Raw genomic sequence first — 27,186 nt, 5'->3', positions numbered from 1 at the left:
TTCAGCTTTCAGGCTCCTCTCCTGTGGAACCAGCTCCCAATTCAGATCAGGGAGACAGACACCCTCTCTACTTTTAAGATTAGGCTTAAAACTTTCCTTTTTGCTAAAGCTTATAGTTAGGGCTGGATCAGGTGACCCTGAACCATCCCTTAGTTATGCTGCTATAGACGTAGACTGCTGGGGGGTTCCCATGATGCACTGTTTCTTTCTCTTTTTGCTCTGTATGCACCACTCTGCATTTAATCATTAGTGATCGATCTCTGCTCCCCTCCACAGCATGTCTTTTTCCTGGTTCTCTCCCTCAGCCCCAACCAGTCCCAGCAGAAGACTGCCCCTCCCTGAGCCTGGTTCTGCTGGAGGTTTCTTCCTGTTAAAAGGGAGTTTTTCCTTCCCACTGTAGCCAAGTGCTTGCTCACAGGGGGTCGTTTTGACCGTTGGGGTTTTACATAATTATTGTATGGCCTTGCCTTACAATATAAAGCGCCTTGGGGCAACTGTTTGTTGTGATTTGGCGCTATATAAAAAAATTGATTGATTGATTGATTGATTGACTTGTGGGGTATAAACAGCAAAAAATAGGCCAGTTTTAGTTTGTACAGGGGTCAAAAGTGAAAGTTGCTCCAGTGTTGGTAAAACATGATGCAGATTATTGGTTTGGTCTCCAAACATTGTTGCCGGATGTTACCGTGTGACATGATAAATAGGCGTGACAGATGGTGTGAACTCTTCCACTTTCCGCCCCCCCGTCACTCCACATCGGTTGAGTTTATGCTGCAGATGTGCAGTTAAACTCCTCACATTAACCTATTTCTCCTCCTCCTTTGTTTTTGGCCACGCGGTGCACGTTGCCCCATTCTGTCTCCACCAGACCCTCCCTTTCCTTTGTGTGGAAATAACTTGCCTTGCAGAAACTTGTGCTTGTTGGTGCAATTGTGGTGTGAAGTTGTGTTTGAACATGAACCTCATGTCGCTGTTACGTGTCATTTTAATTCAGTTCTGTCTTAACTCGCACTGTGACACTTTAACTCTCCTGATCCGGATCCTGTGCATGTTCTGAATCCATTTTTCTTATTTCTTTTATTTGTTTTGTTTTCATAAGCATAGATGGATTTTTTTAATCTGTTGAACATCACTGGCTTTCTCCAGCTTTTGATTTCAAACCATATTAACCTCATTTTATTGACATTTGTCTTCATTTGTGCAATCGTGAGATGACCTTGTGTTGTCCGTTGTTTGTGTTTCTTGTGTTGGTGGTGCTTGTTAGGCTCATTGTTCTCATATCTTTGGTTTCCAGTCTTTGTGGATGTGGGTGCAAGTTATTTCCTGCCCATATCCTTCATCTTTGGTTCCACGTAGTCTTTGCTTTGCCACTGTAGTGTTTCCCAGAGACATGTAACCGTATAGTCCCAGTTCCTCTGACGGATCCTCATGTTGCTGTAGAACTTCCCTGTGCTGTGCTCTGATCTTGCCTTGACCACATTCTCCTGTGTCTGTCTCCTTTCATTTTAATTTTTGATTTTATTTCCTCCTTACTGATGCATCTTCCGTATGGAAGATGAAGAGCCGGCGACATCAGACCTGAAAGTAGAGCTGATTCGAGAGCCAGACCTCCTGTCCGATGTCTCACAGATGAAACAAGACTTGATCAAAATGACGGCCATCCTGACTGCAGACGCCACAGAGAAATCCCCCTCGTTAGGCATTTGTGGTCTAGAGAAAAGCACAGTGGATGTGTCCGGAGAGCCGTTAGAAATAATGGAGAAGGATCTGGTAAAAGTGAAAGAAGACCTGGAGAAAGTCAGTGAGATATTAAGGAGTGGGACCTATGAGAGAGAGGTGGCGGGGAAAGCAGCTAGGATGGCTGAGGACTGGGTCCTCCTGTCGGACACGGAGGTCCAAGAAGCCAAAAAGATGGCAGCCTTAGAAATCCAAGAACCCGTCTTACGTGAAAGCAGAAGTAAAAGAGGGGCTCCCAGACCAAAAGCCATAAAAGACAGTGGCGACCTAAAAGAATACCTTCTTGATGCACCTGTAGGCTCCAAAATAAAATCTAAAAAAGAACAAGGTGTCCAACAAAAGTTCACTGATGTTGTGTTGTGTAAAAGTTCCAAACCATCAACTCCAACCAAAGTGCAAGAAAAATCCACAGTGGGGAATCATAAAAAAGTAGTCAGGAGGAAGGGGAAGGATCAGGAACCAACAGAAGTCCCATCGGAAGCAGGCAGTCTCCTGATTGTGCCGGCAGTTCCTGGCTCAGCATCACCTGTGTCCCCGGTGGTTGAAGAAACACCAATTGGCTCAATAAAAGACAAAGTCAAAGCCTTACAACAAAGAGTAGAAGCAGAGCAAAAGAATAAGAAGTTCAGCGGAAGCAAGCCTTCACATCTACCGGTTATAACCAGGGCTTCTGCAAAAGCTAAAGAAAGCCCTAAATCAGCAAAGGCACCCCCTAAATCTCCTAAAGCAGAGTCTGAAAAACTCGAGGAGACCATGTCAGTTAAAGAGTTGATGCAAGCCTTTCAAACTGGACAGGACCCTTCAAAGAGGAAGTCGGGCCTTTTTGAGCTCAAACCGTCCACTGTCAGACACCGTCCAACATCGGACAAACACGTAAAATCAGAAACCGTCCCATCAGAACTAATAACCAAGGCAATGGCTTCTCAAGAAAAAGAGCCGTCTTTAGATTCCAAACCTCAGAAGACAGAGCACACTCAACAAGAAGGTCCCAAAGACCAAAATTCCCCTTCTGCCACCTGTTCAGAGCTAACTGAAACTGTCACTTTAGAAAACGGAGGCCTTGACGACAGCTCTGACAGTTTGAAGCATGAAGCTGTGGCAGACTCACTAAGTGCCAGTTCTGGACATGGAACCCCTCATCTAAGCTCCGAGGACAGCTACAAGCATGAGGGTTTAGCCACCCCTGGTACAAGTCCTGAAAGTCTGTGTCTTTCTCCTAAAAACGGGCAAGAAAATGCTGAAGCACCAGCAGCTGCCATCATGGAAATCACGAGTGAAAGTAAAGACATGGAGAAGTCTGGAGACTCTCGTGTAGGGACCGCTCCTGACCAGCTGTCTGCAGAGTTGACCCTCCCACTGTCAACCAGTGAGGCTGCAGATGACCACACCACAAGTGAGTCTATGTCTGTTAGGAGGAACAAGCCTAAACCGTCCAAAGCTCAAAAGCTCACAAAGAGAATTTCAGAGACTTTAGAAACTTTTCTTAGTGATGATGACAGCCCTGAAGTCCATGGTTCCCCACCCTCTAGATCCTCCTCTCATCTTCATGAAAGCTTAGAGCTGCCTTTAAAACAAGACTCAGATCCTCTTAGTCCATTAGCAGATGACTCTTTGACAATAAGCCACAGGGATTCTCTCGAGGGTAGTCCTCTTATGGAAGAAAACTCCTCCCATAGATCTCCAGACTCAATTGAACCCAGCCCCACCAGGGAATCACCCCCTCATGATTCCTTAGAGAGCAGCCCAGTACAGCAAGAAAGCCACTCAACCTTCCTGTCAGCCATAGGTCTACAGAGTCAATCCTCTAGCCGTCCCAAGACCTCCAAAGCTACAGAATTCCCGCAGGACCCTTTGCGCAGTAGACTGCTACACGACCATGAGGCTAATGTTGATGATGACAGTTGTGAGCAGACATCCCAGATGACAATTTCTGGTAAGGGTCTCCTCTTTCCTGATACCCCAAGTTCTGAACAGGTAAGTTATGAGCTAAATCCCAGACCATCTGACCACATATTTCTTTCTGTTCAAACCAAACCGGCTGTCATCCCTGAAGACCCAGAAGATCATGCATCGGTCACCTTTGAAGCTAAGAGAATATTTACTCCACAGGAGGAAATGTTTAAGATGGCTCCCAAAATAAAAACATTTGATGAAATGGAGCAAGAGGCAAGGAGCAAAAACAACTCCAGAAAAGATGCCAAAACTGGGGATGACAGCTGTAAAACATTAGAACCCTCCAGTGAAAACCCTTCTCATTGTCATTGTGGACTTTCTAGAACCACAGAAGATTCAAAGTTAGCTCTTTGTCTTGATCCCCGTATTAAAGTCCAACTTCCCTCTCCTTTTTCAGCAGGTTTGCATGATGGATCCTACAGCAAAGACGTAAAGAAGACAACCACAACAGCCAGTGTAACTTCAGAGGGATCTCATACTGTCTCCACAGTAAACAGAACTGATGAGCAAAAGGAGGAGATCTTAAAGTCCAGAGAAAATAAAGGGGATGTAGAGGAAGGTCCCGGTGTTGATGAAATACAGACAGGTGCAGCAAAACAAGTTCATAATGTAACAGATGAAGTGAAAAGAGATCACAGAGGTCCACTTGGTGGAAGTGTCACCACTGGACAACCAAAAGAAGCATTTAAACCACAGGTCTGTATATATGATGACCCAGATGATGATGACGAGCCACCGGAACATCCGAGAACAGAGTCTAAAGGCGTCACCGCAAGAGTAGAACAGAACCTCTGGACTACCATCAGGGAGGACGATGCTGCTTTCGCAGCTCGTGTCAAGGAAGAGGAACAGAAGATCCTGAATTTGGTAGTGGACCGACACTCTTTGCAGGCAACTCCAGACACAACACCTGGTAGAACACCCACAGAAGAGAGCACGCCGACCAGTGAGCCAAACCCTTTTCTCTTCCAAGAAGGGAAGCTGTTTGAGATGACACGAAGTGGTGCTATCGACATGACCAAGAGGAGCTATGAGGAGGAAGGAGGTGGCTTCGCCTTTTTCCAAATAGGGGAACAACCTTTAGAAGAGAATTTTGAAGAAGACATGAGACAAGGAGGTAGAAAATTGGCAGCAGAACCAGAAGTTGGCCTCAATCTAATGTTAGAGGTTAAAACTGAAGAAGAACGTGACTCAAAAGAAAGAACTTATTCTCAGCTTCAGCCGCCAGCTGAAACTGACCAGACAACCAAAACAAACGCCTCCAAATCTAAAATTCCTAAGATGGACAGTTCTTCTCCAGGCAAGCCTACAAAGAAAGAGCAAGTAACCCCTGATGTTGTCAGAGCCCAGAAAGATGTAAGTGTTAATGAGGAACCCTTACCTTTAGACAGCAGTTCACCCGACCAAATTCTAACAAATGTCCAGACAGCCGAAAGCACAGTCACTAGATCTATCTACTCTGAGCAGGGTCAAGAGTCCTCAGATTCCTCTCCAGAAGAGCCACAGTCAGTGATAGAAGCTCCCAAACCATCAGCAAAGTCCAAACAAATTGCTTCCAGTAGTGGTAAAAAAGCTCCAAACAAAACACAAGCCAAGTCCACCCGTCAAGGTCAGGGTAAATCTGCAATCTGCCCCGCCCCAGCCACCCTCAAAAAAGAGTCCTCTTCCACTGCTGAGTCCAAATCGAGAATTCCTGTCAAAGCTAGCACTCTTAAAACGGATCCCGCTATCAGATGTTCCGAAACCACTCATGACAGAAAGCTTAAGGTTCAAGTAAAAAAGGACACAAGGAGAAAATCTGAGACAGATGCAGGTCCCTCTGTGGATGTCAAAACCAAGACCGCTGCATCCAAAGCCAGGAGCTTCTGTGAAGGGGAGTCTACTCCGTCTCCTGCTAAAAAACATCTGGCTCGGCCTGTGAGCGCAGAGTTGGCAAAATCCAAAGGCTTCCACTCCCGACTCCCAGTCAGAGGCAAAGGTGGTCAGTCACCTCAGTCAGCAACACCAGCCAAAGAGAAAACCGATCAGTGCCAACAGCCCATTGACTTTTTTGAAGAAATAAGTGATGAAGCAGCAAAAGTCATGGAAAGGTTGGCACAGGCAGAGACGGCGAAAGAAGGAGATGCTGTGACCACCTATTCAGATGAGGAGAGCAGTCTCATTGACCACTCTGTCATAGAAAGGGATACCTTCCCCAAGATGCAAATCCCTCCCTCAGGAGACGTCTTTCCCATTATACCGCTGTGGGACAATCCTGTTGAGACACAGATGCAGCGACTCTCAGACGATAAAGTCCAAAGTCAAGGTACCGCCCAGTATTTGGGGCCGTTCACTATCTGTTGTGCCTGATTAGTTGACTGTAGCTGTAAAGGTGCTGCCTTTCTGTCTCTCATATTGCTCTTGAAGGATCTCTGTGGCTGTGTCTCCACGTGTTTGTGTTCACACTGGTGTCTTTTTACTAACGTGTGTTAAAAATCTCACGGTTGACTTTATCGGATCCATTAAAAGTTAAACTGTAAATAATATAAAAGATTAGTCCATCGAATGTTGCTGCGTGATCGATCACATCCAGGCTTTGGATGGTTACATTTCTTTTTATCTTATTTTCCAGAATATAAGTACATTTGTCAAAAAAAAAAACAAAAAAAAAAACAATGCATCAAGAAGACTATAAACTTATATATAAACACAAACAGTGCTTTAACCAGCAGAAGCTAATGAGCTAATTCATGTTATTGTATTAGATGAAAAACATGGGTAAACTGCTTTTTTGGTCAACTTCTGTAAGACATTTGTAAAGATAATAGACGTACTTTAGACTTACTTTAGCTTAGTTGACTGTTGTTGCCACACACAGTCCAAACAAGTGTTGTTCCAAGATTAATAACATGTTTTACTACCTCATTGTGTTCCAGAGCGAGGTCTTTAGATTTGAACACATGATTTCTTAAATCTTCTCATTCCCTAAGACAAATAATGTTTTTTTCATTCAGTTTTCTGCTCTGGAGTGTGAATCACAGTACCTCAGTCGGCATACAGGAGCAGCTTATGGATGGTGCCATCTTGTGGCCATAAATGATAATGCAGTATTTTTTCATATACAAGTTAAAAAAATAACACTTATACTCTGGAAAATATGGTAATCTGTAATTCCACAGAAATTAAGAAAGCCAGTGAAGATCTTTGGTGGTTGCTGTAGGTGAGTGTGATGTTTTTGATGGAGCGTGTGGCTCTGACCACCCTCTGGTGATATTTGCAGTAGATCCACAGGAAGAAGCTGAGAGAAAAGCGCGATGGTTGGCGATTATTGCTGACCATCTGGGCTTCAGCTGGACCCGTGAGTTGCCCCTAAAAATGTAGATTCTCACTTAAACTTTGGGGGCCAGAAATGTCATGTTGTGGTTTTTCCTCCACAGAATTGGCACAAGAACTGAACTTCAGTGAGGAAACAATCAATCTAATCAGGTTGGAAAATCCCAACTCACTACAAGACCAAAGCCACGCCCTTTTGAAGCTGTGGGCGGAGCAGGAGGCGGACGAGGCCACAGGTGTGTTTTTAATCCAGGTGGACACTGATCCAGATTTAGAGTGGAGCTTTAGTATCTGTCTTGTCTTTCAACAGAAGCGACACTGATTGAAAGACTCACGAAGATCAACAGGATGGACATCATCCATCTCATTGAAACCAAGCTCGGTGGGCTGTCTCAGGAGGACACGTCTTCACACACCTACGCAGAAATCGAGCAGACTCTAGTGCGGGATCATAGTGAAGGTACACCGTGTCCACTTCACTCTGTCAATGGGCTGATGGTGTTCACTGATGTGTTTCTGGGTGTCCTTGCTGCTGTCTTCTTCAGATTTCTCTGACCTTCATGAGGACATTGAGAGTCCTGGGCCAGGACAATGTCCCGAAGCCATAGGTTCAGGGAGACCTGTACCCATGGTGTCAGTAGAAGATCTATCCTGCAGTTTGCCATCGCTTCATGAGATGATGGGACGATCGGACCCCGAATCCACCGAAACTGGTCTTCTTAGAAATGCCCAGAGAGACAGAGTACAAAAAGAGACGAACAAAACATTGTAAGTTATCCACTTTTTTAAAAAATCAAATACAGATAAAACTTCTCTTGGCTCACAGTACAGTTTTGTGATTTATTTTTGTTTTTCAGCCAGTCCGTGGGCCAAGCAGGTTTTAGGTGCAACTCACGGGACTAAATAACACTCACAGTCCGGCTTCAGTGGCTGACAAAAAAAGTATATGGTGGCCATCCAGGGTGGCAGCTGGAAGCAGGTTGGGTCAACATTTAAAAATGTACCACACTATTTGACCGATTCCAAAAAGGTATAGTTTGGACCCTCTGTGAATAAATTTTCTGGGATTTTGGGGTAACAACAGCACATATAATATACACATATAACAGCACAAAAGGTCAATTTCAGTTTTTACAGGGGTCAAAATTTAAAGTTGTTGCAGTTTTGCTAAAAGATTGATGCAGATTGTTGGTTGTGCTAATGTGGTTTTTAAAAGAAATACTTTGTCAGGCTTAGCTTATCACATTATGTGGCAACAGAACATCATAGATTTCAGTGGACAGTGAACTTGTTTGACCTTTGGAGATCAAACATTCAGCACTGTCGAAACTATTCCATTTATTCATATCCAACATCCAACCTGTCATCGCTGCCAAACAAGCCTAGAAACTTTACAGTGCCACACCCATGTCCTGTGAGAACTACAGTGGTAAGCCACCCGCATCTCAATGAAAATCGGTGCCAAAGGTACAGAGAAAACAACAGTGGGCCAACAACTGACCCCTGTGGAGCTCCATGTCTCACAGCAGGGGATTTGGATAACATTCATTAAAACAGAATAAGACCGGCCCAACAAATAAGAAGTACTGAGGAGAACTGAACTGGAAATACCAAAACCATTCTCCAGTCTGTTCAAGACGATACTGTGATCTAAAGCAGACACGGAATTAGAGCAGCAACCCGTTCACCATGTTTGTGAGTGCGATTTCACTGGAGTGATGCACTCTCAACGCCAACAGCAATGGCTCAAAATGATCAAGATGCTTTAGTCAACAATGCCAGGTTGGAAACAAGTCTGTAATATCCCCAAAATCCAAATGCGGCTTCTTCAGGAGAACTTTAACAACTGCTACACAACTGTTTTTGCCTCATAACTCCAGAACACTCAATCTTGGATAGTCCAAACTATACCTTTTTGTAATCTTCATAATCAGACAAATAATGGGGCGTAGGTTTCAATAGGATTGGAGCATGTTTAAATTTTGACTGCTCGTTCACTGACCCTGACATTGGATGGTCACAGTTCATTTTTGTGTAGGCTGAGATACACTGAGGGAGGCTGCATTGGAAGTGCTGTTTAGTCCCCTGAAGTGGTACCGGTTAGGTCAAAACTGTCTTCTGGCAGACGGACTAAGCAGTGTGAAGATATCTACAAATCAGTGCCTTGATATGTTGACCAACGTGCATATCCCATGTATCTAAATCACATCTTCTTTTTTGCAGTTCTTCACAAAGAGGATATGATGAGCAAACAGAGTTGGTGCTCACAGGCAGGTTTAAACAAGTAAGTCCTTTCGTCTCATTGTACCCCAACGCTCCCTACGAGCTCCAGTCCCATGCACTAGAACCTGAAAGGGGACTCAAGCTGGGTGCACAGGTTGTTCCACCTGCTCGCCCTGCTGTTGAAACATGTGATGATGAGGGAGCGAATGGAGTAGAGGAATGGAGCCTGGAGTGTCTACAAACCCCTGATTCTGGTTATGACAGAAGCAGGTTGTCACCTTTGACTTGGCGGGAATCGGCCTGTAGCTCTCGAATGGGTGTATGCGAGAGTCGACCATTTTCTATGACTGATTTTGGTGACACCTTGACTGAGTGTGACCATGCGGAGATGGACTTCAGCAAGCTTTTTACAGACTTTAAGGAAACTTACAGTGTACCAGAGGCTGCTCAACCACCAGTGCCCCCTACTGGTTGTGCCACTGTGGTGCTTGAATCTGTGCAGGCCAAGCAAGTGGCCACAAGTCAGGTTTGTTCACAAGAGCACATGACTGAAGTGTCATGCCGACTCTATATGGTATTGTATGGCTGTGAAGGTGAGCTGGTGGGCTCAGATGGTGGGAATGTGTCCGCAGAGCCAATGGACTCTCTTCCAAGAGGAACTATTCAAACTGCAGTCCAGAAGGATGAGGATGAAGAAGATTGTCGGCCTGTATCCGACTCAAAGAATGAGGCTAACACTGGCCAGACTTTCACTTCAGGTGGCCTTGATGCTGGCGCTATTATGAACAAAAATAAAATGCACGATCCCTCCTGTCAGGAATTAGTAGATTCTTCTGATCTTAACCACGATGTTTCGGGTTTTACACACCACACCCCAGAACCAGTCCCTTCAGTTGACTTTGAGCTCTCAGCTATTCATTCAGGAAATGATAAGTTGGCGACATCAGAAGTTCGGCCCAGTTTTGACAAAGTACTTCCAGTGGAACCTTCAGGTTTTACTGGGGTATCACAGGAGTCCACCTTGTCTGATCTTCAGAGGTCCGCTGGTGACGAGTCCCCTTCACCTGAATGTGTGACAGCAACTGACCCGTCACATGATTTATCTCCATCCTCTGCTGATGGTGTGATTTTATTGAGAGAGAGTCGGGTGTCCTCATCACCAGAATCAGCTGTGCCAGTCAGTGAGTGGAATCGTTTTCCATCGGATTCTCCTCTACCTCATTTCCGGCCCTTGTCTCCTCTGCCACACCCCGCTTTTCCTTTGCAAGCTGCCTGTAGGCCGTTATTAAAAACACCGGGAAGTACAGAAAGGCCTTCGATGCCAATGATTTCAAACAAGAGACCGTTTGGCAGGACAGTGTCTCCAGGCAGTGATGTGAGTAGTGAGAGGTCCACATCACCTCTGTCATTGGCTTTTGACATGGAGGACAGGGCACCATCACCTGACTCTGTGGTGTTCCTGACGTCTTCTGAGCACAGAATTCCCGACTCCAACAGCATGAGATCATCGTTGCCTGAATCCACAGCGCCCGTCACTGCTCAGTCTCAGCTTCCACCAGACTGCCCTGTTCCAAAAATTACACGCGCCATCCGTGTGTCTTCCAGGGCCCGTGGAGACCACTCACCATCACCAGAGTCCGTGTCATCGAGTGAGGAATTTGATGCTGAACCTTCGTTGTCTACATGCTGTGAAGACAGGCTGTCTTCTCCAGAATCTGAATTCAGTCAGAACCTGCCCGTCTCTGCCAGTATGGGATCCACTGCCCCCATATTGGTATTTTCTGCTTCACTTCAGTCTGTTGCACCGGTCCTTGAACATGGACCAGATGCCCCTCAGTCAATGGCGCTAATAGTGTGTGAGTCCACTGTTGCTGGTTGTAGACCAGATTCACACAAAGTCCAGGATTCAGAGTGTGAAACTCCACTAGAGGACCCAATATCTGAGCGTGGTGATGATCGAGTTAGTGAGACTTTGTCCGATGTGGAGGAGTCAGTACCTGACTACCGACCAGTGTCACCCCGGACAGCAGCGATCGTGTCAGAGACACTGACCAAGTGGCTGCCTCCTGATTTGCCCATTTCACAATCTGCACCAACATCTGAGGACACCCTCACTGTAAATCAGTTACCACCTGATTCCAGACCTCTGGCCAAAGGGAAGGAGAACAGGACGCTTCTTGTATATGGTGATAAGCCGTCAGTGGCCTCTGATGTTTACGTGAGCAGTGACCATTTACATGAAGAGGGCACGGCACTGGAAACCACACTAACTGTAACTATAGCAGAAGACATGGAAACAAAGAGCACTCAAACTGAAAAATCACAGATTGAAGCAACAAGTTCAACATTTAAGAAAACTGACATTGTGGGAGATCGAGGACCTCAGCCTGACCAGAATATCAACGTATCATCAACTGATGAATCTACAGAAGCGGAGATAGTTAGGAAAACCTCGACAGTCCTTACAGCTGATGATTTGGCTTTTTCATTGGCATCTACTACAGACAAAGTTCAGAAAATATCTGGAGGTCCTGGACCAGGTTACAGACAGGAGCACCGTGCAGAACTTTGGAAGCTCATCTCTCAAATTCATGACCCACAATATGTAGGAGTGTTTAAATTTGTTGGAACAAGGCAGGAACATATTGGGGCAGCTGAAGATGAGAGCAATCCTCTGTCGAGAGAGAAGGACCAGCGGTCTCTTTCGTCAGATTCTGAAACAGAAAATAGACACACACCACCACAGTCTCTGCGGGTCCTGGATGGACTCAGACCAGAGTCGTCACAGTCGGAGACATCTGCTGATAGTCATAGAGGTTTGACCCCGAGTTCTTCAGTTCCTCAGTGCATTGCCCCTTTCACTGAACCATCTCAATTTCATCGCAGATCATCATCAACAGAGACACTGTGGTCAAGTCTGGAACCAGAGACTGATTTATACATGGACCTTGAGAACAGACTGCAATCTCCTGACTCCGTTTCATCCATAGGTACCTTCAGGTCACACTTTCCCGACTCACCCCTTCCTGACTTCAGACAGTCTTTACAAGAATACATAGTTCGAACCTGGTTGGATGAGTGTGCATCACCTGAGTCATTAGCTTCAGATTCTGAAAGTAGTTCTGTGTCTTTATCACCGCTGTTCTGTGAGAGCAGAGCCTCGTCTCCGGATTCTTTGGATGGAAGGAGGCCAGCATCACCAGTACCAGACTTCAAGGCAGAGCTGAATGATCCCATCATAGTCACTCTTACGTCGTCTTCTGACATTGTGGTTTCATTTGCTGAATATGTAAAATCTTATGAGGATGTCGAGATTTCGATGCCACCAGAATCACAAGTATCAGAGTCAGAAGGTAATCACATTAGCAGATGCAGCCAAGCCTTACGTCTGAATCCTGAACTTCGGAAGCTCATCTCTCAGATATGTGACCCTCAGTATACTGGGGAATCATTGGTCCATAAAAGTGTTCCTGATGGTTCAGGTGCAAAACAAACTGGATCGGAGGATCTACAAGCAGTGCAAGCAGAATATGTGATGGCAGACGGATCACCTGCTCCTGATTCTGACTCAGGATGCTGGCTTTTATCACCTGCAGAATTGACATTACCGACGTCATTCAGGCCTGAGTCTGTGGAGTCTTTGAAAGACTTGTCTCCAAACTCTGAAGATGCACTTGCCAACATATTACAGTTTTTCATTGAAGGTCAGACGTCATCACTGAGTTCAGTCACACCTGGAAATGAAGACAGAGCACCATCACCAAACTCTAGGCCAGTTTCAGGTGTGGACTCGCATGTTGAGGTCTCACAGGTCTTAACTGAGCATCAAGTGAAGTCCCCTGGACCAGTTGTTTCTAGACACAAGAGAGTCCAACTCATAAGTCAACTTTATGACCCCCATTATGGAGGAGGAGGCTTGCATGATAGAAAAGCTGACTCTCTGGAAGTAAGTGGACCTCTCGTATCTGAGGCCTCACTGTATTTTCTGAGCCCTGACTCTCCACAGACAGTGGGCTCTTTAGATGAGAATAGACCGTTGTCCCCTGAGCCCCCACTACCTTACTTCAGGTCAGAAATTCAGAACTCATTTTCCGTAGTTGGTGGTTGTAGATCTTCTTTACTTGAATCAGGTTTCTCATATGGGGAGGATTCAGGAATATTAGTTCCTGGGTCAATTGACAATGAACTCAGGCCAGATTCTCCTGATTCAGTGGTTTCTGGGGATGAGAGCACGATCATGGCACCGGAACCGCCTGTACCACAGTTCACAGCAACATTCATTGAAGCTACTTCATTTGTTGGTTTTAGGGCAGCATCACCTCTGCCAACATCAGGAGATGTAAAATATGCACGCTTGATTGATTCATCCCTTGATACTGACGATAGACCACATTCCCCCGAAACCTTACTATTTCCAGTTGACAAGATACAGCTGTCACCTTACTCCGACAATGAGATGTGGATCCTCTGGCTTCTTGAGGACAGAGCAACATCTCCTTGTTCAGTAGCATCTGAAGGTGACCTTCGACCTCTCTCACCAGACTCTCCAATCCCTCAGTACACTGAGATTACAGCTGCTTTATCAGCAGTAACATGCAGGTCTGCATCACCTGAATCAGTCGGATCAGGTGAGGACTTGGACAATGAGATATGCATCCTCTGGCTTCTTGAGGACAGAGCAACATCTCCTTGTTCAGTAGCATCTAAAGATGACCTTCGACCTCTCTCACCAGACTCTCCAATCCCTCAGTACAATGAGATTACAGCTGCTTTGTCAGCGGTAACGTGCAGGTCTACATCACCTGAATCAGTCGGATCAGGTGAGGACTTGGACAATGAGATGTGCATCTTCTGGCTTTTTGAGGACAGAGCCACATCTCCTTGTTCAGTAGCATCTGAAGATGACCTTCGACCTCTCTCACCAGACTCTCCAATCCCTCAGTACACTGAGATTACAGCTGCTTTATCAGCAGTAACATGCAGGTCTACATCACCTGAATCAGTCGGTTCAGGTGGGGACTTGGACAGTGAGATGTGCATCTACTGGCTTTTTGAGGACAGAGCCACATCTCCTTGTTCAGTAGCATCTGAAGATGACCTTCGACCTCTCTCACCAGACTCTCCCATTCCTGACTTTAGCCAGTCACTACAGGATCCCATCACCACATCACACACTGACTGTAGGTCCTCTTCACCTGATTCTGTTTTGTCAGATTTGGGAACAGAGATTGAATTCCCATTATTCTCTGAAAGCAGACCCACCTCTCCTGAATCTGGAGTATCGATCAGACTTTCAGATTCACCTATTCCAGTGTTTACATTTGCACTACCTCTGAGTGTTGCTGGATGTAGATCAGCATCCCCGCAGTCAGAATGTTCAGAGGTTGAATATGTTGTTTTAAGCCTGGAATCACCCGTAAATGATGGTAGACCATCTTCACCTTGCTCAGTAGGATCTGGAGCTTTATCACCAGATTCACCTGTATCTGAATTCCAAGCAGCAGCACCCGAATGTGTCTATTCACATCCTGAGCACAGATCAACCTCCCGTAAGTCAACTGAATTGGGTATTGAGGACATGTTGATGGAGGGTTTGATGTCTATGAACCATGGTACTGAGGATAGACCGGATTCTCTTGAAATAGGGCAGAGACCTAGTGAAGCTGTACCGGAATCCAAAACCTCACCTGTCGCATTTGTGTTTCTGGAAGATATCAGATCAGAATCTCTTCAATCACTTGATGAACATCGATTGTCACCAGACTCACTTCTCTCTTGGTTCCCTCAAAATGTTGTTCAGACAAATGCAGCAGAACATCATGCTTCCAGTCCAGAATTGGTGTCTCCAGATGTGGAATATGACTCAACTTATTCTAATTCAATTGAAATCTTGCCATCACTGGGCCCCTTGAGTTCAGATGGTGAACCTTTGCCCACTGAATTGCCGTTGCCTGATTTCACAAAAACATTTGTAGAAAACATCACAACTGTGAAAGATTTATCAGCCACTGCATTTTTAGATTCAGAGTCTGTTGGTTTGGCTAAAGAGGAATTAGAGTCAGCTGCTGAATTTCAGGTTCCAGCTGCTGGCATAGACCCCGCCACTTTCTCTGCCACATCTGAAGAGTCTGCCATCATGGTGGCTGAGTATGACCTCATATACCAGGCTGAGCTGTGGAAGCTGATTTCTGCTGTGTGGGACCCTCAATACACGGGCGAAACCTTCAGCAGCAAAACGGGCTTCATGCAGTATGTTGGCAGCACTATAGAGTACATTCAAAGTGATGGAGACACTAAAGTACCTTCAGGGGGTACCTGTCCAGCTGCTGCAACAGACATAGCTTCTATACCTGCTTCAGAGTGTCCTCCGTTAATGACTCCACACGTTTGGTCTTCACCTTCAGAGTCTGGGACATCGCTCTCACCGGACTCTCCAATACCAAAATTTAGGACATCGCCAGCTTGTTTGCTCTTCACTCGAGCATCAGATGTAGATTTGGAATTTGGAATAGGCAGACAGTTTTCATCTCCTTCAGTACTTGAATCCAGAACTATCTCACCAAAGTTGGCCCCACAAATAGCTGAGAAAAGACCATCATCTCCAGAATCAATGGCTGAGCTCAATGAGACCAGGTCACTGTCTCCAGACTCACCCCCCCCTCAGTTCACACCATCACAGGTGACATGCACCAACATATGGACATCCTCACCTCCTGAATCACTGGGATTGGACTCGGAGTGTGATCTTATGATTGTATCATCACCATACGGTGAGACCAAGAGACCATCATCTCCAGAATCAATGGCTGAGCTCAATGAGACCAGGTCACTGTCTCCAGACTCACCCACCCCTCAGTTCACACCATCACAGGTGGCATGCACCAACATATGGACATCCTCACCTCCTGAATCACTGGGATCGGACTCGGAGTGTGATCTTGTGGTTGTATCATCACCATACAGTGAGACCAAGAGACCATCATCTCCAGAATCCACATCATCTGTCACTGAGTTTCAGAGACTACCCGACTCACCAGTACCTGAGTTCATGAGAATATTGTCCTCTTATTTTATGAGTGATACCTCAGCAGATGACTGGTCTTCACCGGTGTCTTTGTCATCAGACACAGAGTTTGTTGCTTTACCAATGGATTACTGGATGGATGGTGGCCCTCGGCCTCTCAGCCCTCAGAGCATCGAGTCAGAGGAAGAGTTAGCATTTTGTCATGAGGATGAAGAGATTTTAATCTCCAAACCAGAACTTTGGAGTCACATTACACATGGTCCATCGGCAGAACGGCCATCGGTAATGTGGAATGAAAAGCCAGTGGGCGTGTCTGTATTGCTGACCCAAAGTAGTGGCAAAACATCTGAGAAGAGCCACGATGGGCCCAACCAGCTAAAAAGGACTGGCCCAGAAGCAGACGTATGGGTGTATGTTGGACCGAAGGATAGCGGGTCGCTGTTTGAAAGCAGCTGGTCAGATTTACAAAGCACATTTTGTGAGAGAGATTCTAAACAGGTCAGAAAAGATGGAACTGCTGTGCCATCATCACTTCCAGACAGAGAATCAGAAGACCTGAAGGTCTCAGGAGGCGGAGCTGAAGAGTGGAGCAGCAACGCAGCCTCAGCAATGGTAAGAGAGACTGCTTGGTGTGCTTCTTAGTCACGGAGAGAGTAACGGTGTGTCTCGTGCCTCCGTGTTTTCTAGAGTAGAAGTCACTGGATGTTTTCTGCTAGGCTGGGAGGTCCGAGTGCCACTTGGCCTCCAGAAAACGCAGTAATCAGTGTTTATTCACTCCTGATGGGTGCTGAGGTGCTCGAAAGCTGCATGTCACCTGTTTGTAAGAAACCTAACCCTAACTCTGCACGGGATGCTGCCACATCCTGCACGGTATCTACACGGTAAACCCAACACTGCTTTTAAGTGAATTTAATCGGACCATGTTGGCATTTACTTCCAGGCTCCACAAACAGCAGAGGACATCCATCTCCAGACCACCAACCAAATCGCCAGCAGCTTCTTTGGTTCGCTTTCCAGTGAGGCTCCAAAAGTCCCTCTCCAGCTGCCTGATCAGACTCCACCCATGATCCACCGAGCTGTCACTGCGGTTCTGCATGAGAAGACCACCTCTTGTGATTCCTCAGATTCTGAGTTGCCCTCAAAGGAAGGGGGATCCAGCGAGCCTTTGTCACCCATGTCGCCACATGATTATCAGGAAGTATGCTGTGGACATCAGACCAAGAGAGTTTATGAATCGAGTCCAGCCTCCTTGAACAACTCCAGTCCTGGGTCTCCAGCCTACAGTGGTTCCATCTCAGCTCCAGAGGTAACTCAGGCGGCTGGTGACTTATGGTTTTCCCCAGGACTCAACCGTGTCCTGTCAGAATTTGAGTCTGAGGAACCCAAGGAACCATCAGACCACAGCAAGGGTTCTGAATCGCCACATTGCTCCAGTTCAGACCTGGAATTCTTTGACTGCAGACAAACCTTTTCTGATTTTTCTGAACCTGAAGATGTAAAACTGGGTCCTGACGAGGACTATCATATTTCTGAGCCCCCTTCCCCAGTTCTTGGGTGTGTTCCTGATGCTGATGTTGTGAAAGCGATCCCAGAGTACACAGCGCCTTCTTTCCTGCAGTTGGAAGATGACGAGCGCTCGTCCTACAGAGATGAATGCCTTGATGAATTAGATTCAGAACCTGAGCTCCACCTGTGTGAGGAGCTTCCTTCCAGGGATCAGGCAGCATTTTACGATGATGACTATGTCCTGGGACGGGTAAGAGGTTGAGCATGAGCACGGCGTGGTGCCAGCTGGTCTTCTGCCTGGTCAGGTTGATTGCTGTGGTTCTCCATTCACAGCTAAGGAGATGAAACATGACAAACTAAAATAAAAGAAGCAGGTCTGCTGTGTGCATGAACCTTTAACAGCCGCCAGAATCCTGCTGCTGCGTGTGACCACAAACCCCTTTCACAGTGGTGCTGTGGTGTCTGTGCACCTTACTGCTTTAACACCATTAGTGGAGAAAGAACAGATCTCCTGTTTCTTTTCGTCTCTCTGCACGGCAGTTCGATCGAAGCATTTCTACGCAACTGTGCTGGAAAAACTATCTGAGAGTTTGTGACCATTATAATGTTACAGGATGGATGCTGGGCTCCTTCAGGACATGTGAGGTTTGTGTAATAGATCCAGTGCAGAGGAGAAACCGATTTTTATTGTTACCACAGTAATACACGATGACACCAGGCTCAGGTCAGGCATACCGTCATCCGTCCAAACAGCTACAGTCTATGTGAGGGGCCACGGGAGACTAATCCAAAACACGGGCAGTGTTTACCATTCAGGAAATCTCATGCCAACAAAGCCCAAGACTGCAGGCAACAAACAGGAAGACCCGGAAACGTGGGATCGAAACGGTGACAAGAAACACTAGAAAGCAGGGTAAATGGACTGCATTTATATCGCGCTGTTTCATCTGCATCAGATACTCAAAGTGCTTTACAATTATGCCTCACATTCACACAAACACACACACACTGATGTCAGGGTGCTGCCATGCAAGGCTCTCACTACACACCAGGAGCAACTTGGGGATTAAGTACCTTGCCCAAGGGCTCTTACTGATTTTCTGGTCAGGCTGGGGTTTGAACCGAGGATCCTCTGGTCTCAAGGCCAATGCTTCAGCACTAGACCATCACCTCCATCTCTATCACCACCAACAGTTACTGAATAAACTAACCACCAATCAGCCGTCCTTCGCGCACCGTGCCAGTTTCGAGCCTGATGCGGATCACATATGATCATTGAAGGAATGAAAATGGATTCATCATGTGAGGGCACCTGTATGTGTGCAGGGTGGAATCTGAGACAGTCTGGAGACGAGGACATGTCCTCTGCGTGGTTATAATGAACCACTCGGGGACATGCAAACACAGTAGTCAAAATGGCAAAACGTCACAATAAGAGCATCAATCAATCAATCAATTTTTTTATATAGCGCCAAATCACAACAAACAGTTGCCCCAAGGCGCTTTATATTGTAAGGCAAGGCCATACAATAATTATGTAAAACCCCAACGGTCAAAACGACCCCCTGTGAGCAAGCACTTGGCTACAGTGGGAAGGAAAAACTCCCTTTTAACAGGAAGAAACCTCCAGCAGAACCAGGCTCAGGGAGGGGCAGTCTTCTGCTGGGACTGGTTGGGGCTGAGGGAGAGAACCAGGAAAAAGACATGCTGTGGAGGGGAGCAGAGATCGATCACTAATGATTAAATGCAGAGTGGTGCATACAGAGCAAAAAGAGAAAGAAACAGTGCATCATGGGAACCCCCCAGCAGTCTACGTCTATAGCAGCATAACTAAGGGATGGTTCAGGGTCACCTGATCCAGCCCTAACTATAAGCTTTAGCAAAAAGGAAAGTTTTAAGCCTAATCTTAAAAGTAGAGAGGGTGTCTGTCTCCCTGATCTGAATTGGGAGCTGGTTCCACAGGAGAGGAGCCTGAAAGCTGAAGGCTCTGCCTCCCATTCTACTTTTACAAACCCTAGGAACTACAAGTAAGAAGAAGAATTTTAAATTCTATTCTAGAATTAACAGGAAGCCAATGAAGAGAGGCCAATATGGGTGAGATATGCTCTCTCCTTCTAGTCCCCATCAGTACTCTAGCTGCAGCATTTTGAATTAACTGAAGGCTTTTTAGGGAACTTTTAGGACAACCTGATAATAATGAATTACAATAGTCCAGCCTAGAGGAAATAAATGCATGAATTAGTTTTTCAGCATCACTCTGAGACAAGACCTTTCTGATTTTAGAGATATTGCGTAAATGCAAAAAAGCAGTCCTACATATTTGTTTAATATGCGCTTTGAATGACATATCCTGATCAAAAATGACTCCAAGATTTCTCACAGTATTACTAGAGGTCAGGGTAATGCCATCCAGAGTAAGGATCTGGTTAGACACCATGTTTCTAAGATTTGTGGGGCCAAGTACAATAACTTCAGTTTTATCTGAGTTTAAAAGCAGGAAATTAGAGGTCATCCATGTCTTTATGTCTGTAAGACAATCCTGCAGTTTAGCTAATTGGTGTGTGTCCTCTGGCTTCATGGATAGATAAAGCTGGGTATCATCTGCGTAACAATGAAAATTTAAGCAATACCGTCTAATAATACTGCCTAAGGGAAGCATGTATAAAGTGAATAAAATTGGTCCTAGCACAGAACCTTGTGGAACTCCATAATTAACCTTAGTCTGTGAAGAAGATTCCCCATTTACATGAACAAATTGTAATCTATTAGACAAATATGATTCAAACCACCGCAGCGCAGTGCCTTTAATACCTATGGCATGCTCTAATCTCTGTAATAAAAGTTTATGGTCAACAGTATCAAAAGCAGCACTGAGGTCTAACAGAACAAGCACAGAGATGAGTCCACTGTCCGAGGCCATAAGAAGATCATTTGTAACCTTCACTAATGCTGTTTCTGTACTATGATGAATTCTAAAACCTGACTGAAACTCTTCAAATAGACCATTCCTCTGCAGATGATCAGTTAGCTGTTTTACAACTACCCTCTCAAGAATTTTTGAGAGAAAAGGAAGGTTGGAGATTGGCCTATAATTAGCTAAGATAGCTGGGTCAAGTGATGGCTTTTTAAGTAATGGTTTAATTACTGTCACCTTAAAAGCCTGTGGTACATAGCCAACTAACAAAGATAGATTGATCATATTTAAGATCGAAGCATTAAATAATGGTAGGGCTTCCTTGAGCAGCCTGGTAGGAATGGGGTCTAATAAACATGTTGATGGTTTGGATGAAGTAACTAATGAAAATAACTCAGACAGAACAATCGGAGAGAAAGAGTCTAACCAAATACCGGCATCACTGAAAGCAGCCAAAGATAACGATACGTCTTTGGGATGGTTATGAGTAATTTTTTCTCTAATAGTTAAAATTTTGTTAGCAAAGAAAGTCATGAAGTCATTACTAGTTAAAGTTAATGGAATATGCAGCTCAATAGAGCTCTGACTCTTTGTCAGCCTGGCTACAGTGCTGAAAAGAAACCTGGGGTTGTTCTTATTTTCTTCAATTAGTGATGAGTAGAAAGATGTCCTAGCTTTATGGAGGGCTTTTTTATAGAGCAACAGACTCTTTTTCCAGGCTAAGTGAAGATCTTCTAAATTAGTGAGACGCCATTTCCTCTCCAACTTACGGGTTATCTGCTTTAAGCTACGAGTTTGTGAGTTATACCACGGAGTCAGGCACTTCTGATTTAAAGCTCTCTTTTTTAGAGGAGCTACAGCATCCAAAGTTGTCTTCAATGAGGATGTAAAACTATTGACGAGATACTCTATCTCACTTACAGAGTTTAGGTAGCTACTCTGCACTGTGTTGGTATATGGCATTAGAGAACATAAAGAAGGAATCATATCCTTAAACCTAGTTGCAGCGCTTTCTGAAAGACTTCTAGTGTAATGAAACTTATTCCCCACTGCTGGGTAGTCCATCAGAGTAAATGTAAATGTTATTAAGAAATGATCAGACAGAAGGGAGTTTTTAGGGAATACTGTTAAGTCTTCTATTTCCATACCATAAGTCAGAACAAGATCTAAGATATGATTAAAGTGGTGGGTGGACTCATTTACATTTTGAGCAAAGCCAATAGAGTCTAATAATAGATTAAATGCAGTGTTGAGGCTGTCATTCTCAGCATCTGTGTGGATGTTAAAATCGCCCACTATAATTATCTTATCTGAGCTAAGCACTAAGTCAGACAAAAGGTCTGAAAATTCACAGAGAAACTCACAGTAACGACCAGGTGGACGATAGATAATAACAAATAAAACTGGTTTTTGGGACTTCCAATTTGGATGGACAAGACTAAGAGACAAGCTTTCAAATGAATTAAAGCTCTGTCTGGGTTTTTGATTAATTAATAAGCTGGAATGGAAGATTGCTGCTAATCCTCCGCCTCGGCCCGTGCTACGAGCATTCTGACAGTTAGTGTGACTCGGGGGTGTTGACTCATTTAAACTAACATATTCATCCTGCTGTAACCAGGTTTCTGTTAGGCAGAATAAATCAATATGTTGATCAATTATTATATCATTTACCAACAGGGACTTAGAAGAGAGAGACCTAATGTTTAATAGACCACATTTAACTGTTTTAGTCTGTGGTGCAGTTGAAGGTGCTATATTATTTTTTCTTTTTGAATTTTTATGCTTAAATAGATTTTTGCTGGTTATTGGTAGTCTGGGAGCAGGCACCGTCTCTACGGGGATGGGGTAATGAGGGGATGGCAGGGGGAGAGAAGCTGCAGAGAGGTGTGTAAGACTACAACTCTGCTTCCTGTCCCAACCCTGGATAGCATGGAGAGTAAAATACACATTTTTATTTTATTTATTTATTTTTTTACGGAATTAACTCTGAATGAATTATGTTTGACCAAAGCAGCAAATCATAGCGTGACCAGTCAGGGTTTGTTTTTTGAGAAATCTTAAAATTAAGTAGTTATGTCCGCCGACTGTAGGGGGAGTAGTTGTAACCCAGATGGTTAGTGGTAGAACTCCACCATTCGCCGGACATTTACCTCGTCTTCAGGTTTTGCTTTGGTATTTACCCCAGATGGCAGAATGTTGTCAAAGCTGTATGTTGGCTCCTCCCACTGTTAGCCATATATGGATGTAGACCGTTTCCATAAACAGAACCTCTGCATTAGCTCCACACCTGCACAGAAGCACAGCCGGAGGAAGATGAGAATAAAGTCAAAATATGAAGAATGAACTGAACATTTCAGGATTCAAGTTGAACCTTTTCGATGATTTGACAGTACCAGTGTCACTGCATGTGATGAGACCGCCTGCACGAAACGGTGCACCTGCACTTCAGAATGGGTTTTAGTAGTGCACAGAAATGGTGATACGTATCAGGGCAATAAAGAGACTGTGCCAGGGGTCGGCTCACACAAACCCAGAAGACATTTACATTGACTCTGAAATAGCATTTCACATTTCAGCTTCATGCTCAAAGCACCATTTCAACTTCGTCTTGAGACTATTATTGACATTTCAACTTTGTTCTCAAAATACTGTTTCAGATTTCTTCCTCACATCTCAACTTTTATTTTCAAAATAGTCTTTTTACTTTATTCTGTACATTTCATCTTTATTCTTGAAATAATATTCCAAATATATTCTTGACATTTTGACTCTTGATATAGTACTTCAAATTTGACATTTTGACTTTATTCATGACATTTCAGCTTTATTCTTGAAAGAGTAACTAAATTATTCTGTACATTTATTACACCTTTATTCTAGAAGTCATCTTAATTTTTTGAAATTTCACATTCATTCTCGACATTTTGGCCTTATTTTTGAAACAGTGTTTTGACTTTATTGAAATCCAAATTTAAAAAGGAAAAAAATCCTCTTTTTTCTCCATTAACCTGGCCTTCATGAAGTCAAAGGTCAGAGGTATTTGGAGTTTCTGAGAATGAAGGTCCAAATCTTCAGGGTCCTGGTTCTTCCTGTCTTAATGTCTGGGTGTCAGACTTGGACTCAAGCCAGTGACCTAAGTTGATGACTGAATGTCTTTGGAACCAGGTCTCTGTGGAGGATCCTTGGGACCCCCTGGAATGACTGTGACTGAGTGAGAATTCATGGAATAACTAATAAATCAGGCACAGATACAAAAACAAAAGGAAACATTGGCTTTATTCTCCTCACAGTTGTTTTTTGCCGCTTTGATCTGAACATCTCAGTTTTTGGCCCGGTTCTGTTCGGTGTCTGTGAGAGCACTGAACGGGTCATGGAGCACGATGAGGCTGGGTCGTGCAGCGCCGTTGACATGTGTCGGCTGTGTGCTGTCTCTCAGGAGATAGAGGAGGAGCTGGGCCCGCTGTCCTCTGACAGCTCGGAGGAGGAGGTACTGACCACCAGGGTGGTCCAACGCAGAGTCATCATCCAGGTAAAGCAGCGGCTTCACCCGAGCCCAGCCGGTTCTGCTTTTTGCCGTGACACAGAATCAGTATTTGGTGATGGAAGCTTTTGGGGCGGGTCTCTTTGAGGCTGCAGATCAACTGCGTCTGTTTTTCCCACAAACACCTGCTTTCATGTAGTTTGTCTTGTATCTTTACGCTGTTGAAACTGGTCTTTGGACTTTGTGTTCAATATTAACCCGCAGGACGGGCTTTGTCTGTCCAGGCGGATCACCTGCCAGACATCCCGCCGCAGATGATCACAGAGGAAAAGTACACAGATGAGCATGGAAACATGGTGGTGAAGAAGGTAAAATTACACTCTGCCTGCACACGTCACCTCCGGTCAGCCGCAGTGGGGTAACGCGACGTCGTATTACTGCTGCCGCACGTACACTCTGCCTGCACACGTCACCTCCGGTCAGCCGCAGTGGGGTAACGCGACGTCGTATTACTGCTGCCGCACGTACACTCTGCCTGCACACGTCACCTCCGGTCAGCCGCAGTGGGGTAACGCGACGTCGTATTACTGCTGCCGCACGTACACTCTGCCTGCACACGTCACCTCCGGTCAGCCGCAGTGGGGTAACGCGACGTCGTATTACTGCTTCCGCACGTACACTCTGCCTGCACACGTCACCTCCGGTCAGCCGCAGTGGGGTAACGCGACGTCGTATTACTGCTGCCGCACGTACACTCTGCCTGCACACGTCACCTCCGGTCAGCCGCAGTGGGGTAACGCGACGTCGTATTACTGCTTCCGCACGTACACTCTGCCTGCACACGTCACCTCCGGTCAGCCGCAGTGGGGTAACGCGACGTCGTATTACTGCTGCCGCACGTACACTCTGCCTGCACACGTCACCTCCGGTCAGCCGCAGTGGGGTAACGCGACGTTGTATTACTGCTGCTGCATGTCAGTGCCATTACAATGTAAAATGTTTTTCACGTGACCACTTTTGTGCAGCAAACTTTCTCTTTGCATCTTTTGAACCAGATCACACGGAAGGTGATCCGTAAGTTTGTGTCTGCGGACGGCGTGGAGAGACAGGAGGTGACCATGGAAGGTTCTCAGCAGGAGAGGGTGCGCATCGAGGAAGGAGATGCTGTGTCCAAAGTGGTGAAGAGGACCATGGTCCACAGTGCAGGAGATCAGAAAGAGGTCTGTAGCCTAGTACTAACTGCAGCTGCGAACAAGTACTGTAATGGGTAATTTCAATTTATTTCATTGATATAGCACCAAATCACAACAAAGTTGCCTCAAGCAGCTTCACACAAGTAAGGTCTAACCTTACCAACCCCCAGAGCAGAAACACAGGTGACAGTGGTAAGAAAAAGCTCCCTCTGATGATTTGAGGAAGAAACCTCAAGCAGACCAGACTCAAAGTGTGGACATACAGACAATCTGTATGTACTCCTCCTTCAATGCGGGGACACTAATGATGAGACACCTTTCCTGTGGGGTCACTCTTGCACTGCCACCCACAATTTTCTTCTTTTTTTTACTTCTTCATGGAGCAGCTCGAGGCTTTGCCTTCCGTGGCTTCAGCAGATTATCGGTCTGTCCCTAATTTCGGGAGCCTCTTTTCCTGTTGTACCAGTGTGACAGCAGCCCACAGTCGTCCAAAGCACTTTGTTCACAAACGTATCATCAGTTCACTGTGATTCCAAGTGAAAATTGTCGCCAGTTTACATATTTTCTCACAGATGTGTGTCTCCTACGACTCACCAACACTCTCGGCCTAATGAACCAGATTTGGTGAGTCTTTTAATCTGGGACAGAATCTGTCAATTGAACCGGCGTCGGTTTGGGGTGTTTTTTGATGTCATGTGGTCCATGTGGTCCATGCGGTGAGCTTGATATCTCAACGCCTTTCCTGCAGATGACCTTCTCGGAGCCTCTGACCCTGCATACCGCCACGGCCTCAGACTTTGAGGCGGAGCCAGTTCAAGGTCGAAAGGTCAGCAAGGTGATCAAGATGACAGTGGTGACCGGGGAGAGGACGGAGAAACAGACGGGCGACTCCTCGCTGACTGTCGACCTGCCTTCAGCCAGAGAGGACTTTGAGAAGGTCAGTGTGGGACAGGTTCCTCCTCCTGTGGAACGTCATGAACATCTGGTTCACCATCTGGACCCTCTCTTCGGTCTCTGGTCTGTGTCTCTTGCCTGTCCCTCTGGTCTGTCTCTCGTCTGTTATTCTTTCTTTCTTGTCTGTTCCTCTCGTCTGTCCCTTTTGTCTGTCCCTCTTATCTGTTCCTCTCATTTGTCCCTCGCATCTGTCTCTCTCGTCTGTCCCTCTTCTGTCTCTCATCTGTTCTTCTTTCTTTCTTGTTTGTTCCTCTCGTCTGTCCCTCTCATCTGTCTCTCTGTCCCTCTTGTCTGTCTTTCTTGTCTGTGCCTCTTGTCTCTGCCTCTCATCTGTCTCTCTGTCCCTCTTGTCTGTCCCTCTTGGCTGTCTCTCTGTCCCTCTTGTCTGTCTCTCTTGTCTGTCCCTCTTATTTGTTCCTCTTGTCTGTCCCTCTCCTGTCTCTCTTGTCTGTCCCTCTTGTCTGTCTCTCTGTCCCTCTTGTCTGTCTCTCTTGTCTGTCCGTCTTATTTGTTCCTCTCGTCTGTCCCTCTCATCTGTCTCTCTGTTCCTCTTGTCTGTCTCTCTCGTCTGTCTCTCTCGTCCCTCTCGTCTGTCTCTCTGTCCCTCTTGTCTGTCCCTCTTGTCTGTTCCTCTTGTCTGTCTCTCTCGTCTGTCTCTCTCGTCCCTCTCGTCTGTCTCTCTGTCCCTCTTGTCTGTCTCTCTTGTCCGTCCCTCTTGTCTGTCCCTCTTATTTGTTCCTCTCATCTGTCCCTCTCGTCTGTCTCTCTTGTCTGTTCTTCTTGTCTGTCTCTCTGTCCCTCTTGTCTGTCCCTCTTGTCTGTTCCTCTTGTCTGTCTCTCTCGTCTGTCTCTCTGTCCCTCTCGTCTGTCTCTCTTGTCCGTCCCTCTT

The 27,186-nt window shown here is 45.6% G+C and overlaps 1 protein-coding gene across 8 annotated transcripts in view; it reads left to right on the top strand.

The window, feature by feature from the left end:
• LOC117505689 (ankyrin-2-like) overlaps positions 1-27,186 on the top strand; it is a 235,575-nt gene that overhangs the window by 202,585 nt on the left and 5,804 nt on the right. For 4 of the 8 annotated variants that reach the window (XM_034165240.1, XM_034165237.1, XM_034165234.1 and 1 more), the window contains 10 exons: positions 1,553-5,995; positions 6,950-7,027; positions 7,107-7,238; positions 7,313-7,462; positions 7,548-7,770; positions 9,226-9,286; positions 24,106-24,198; positions 24,435-24,518; positions 25,206-25,370; positions 26,092-26,280. In XM_034165240.1, the coding sequence (XP_034021131.1) occupies positions 1,553-5,995; positions 6,950-7,027; positions 7,107-7,238; positions 7,313-7,462; positions 7,548-7,770; positions 9,226-9,286; positions 24,106-24,198; positions 24,435-24,518; positions 25,206-25,370; positions 26,092-26,280 (5,618 nt within the window). The remainder of the gene's footprint in view (positions 1-1,552; positions 5,996-6,949; positions 7,028-7,106; positions 7,239-7,312; positions 7,463-7,547; positions 7,771-9,225; positions 9,287-24,105; positions 24,199-24,434; positions 24,519-25,205; positions 25,371-26,091; positions 26,281-27,186) is intronic. The other 4 variants (XM_034165239.1, XM_034165238.1, XM_034165233.1 and 1 more) reach the window with 3 other exon arrangements.

This window comes from Thalassophryne amazonica, unplaced genomic scaffold (assembly GCF_902500255.1).
Source record: "Thalassophryne amazonica unplaced genomic scaffold, fThaAma1.1, whole genome shotgun sequence".
NCBI lineage: Eukaryota > Metazoa > Chordata > Actinopteri > Batrachoidiformes > Batrachoididae > Thalassophryne > Thalassophryne amazonica.
The sequence above is the reverse complement of the archived record's forward strand: the minus strand, read 5'-3'. Positions and strand labels throughout refer to the sequence as shown.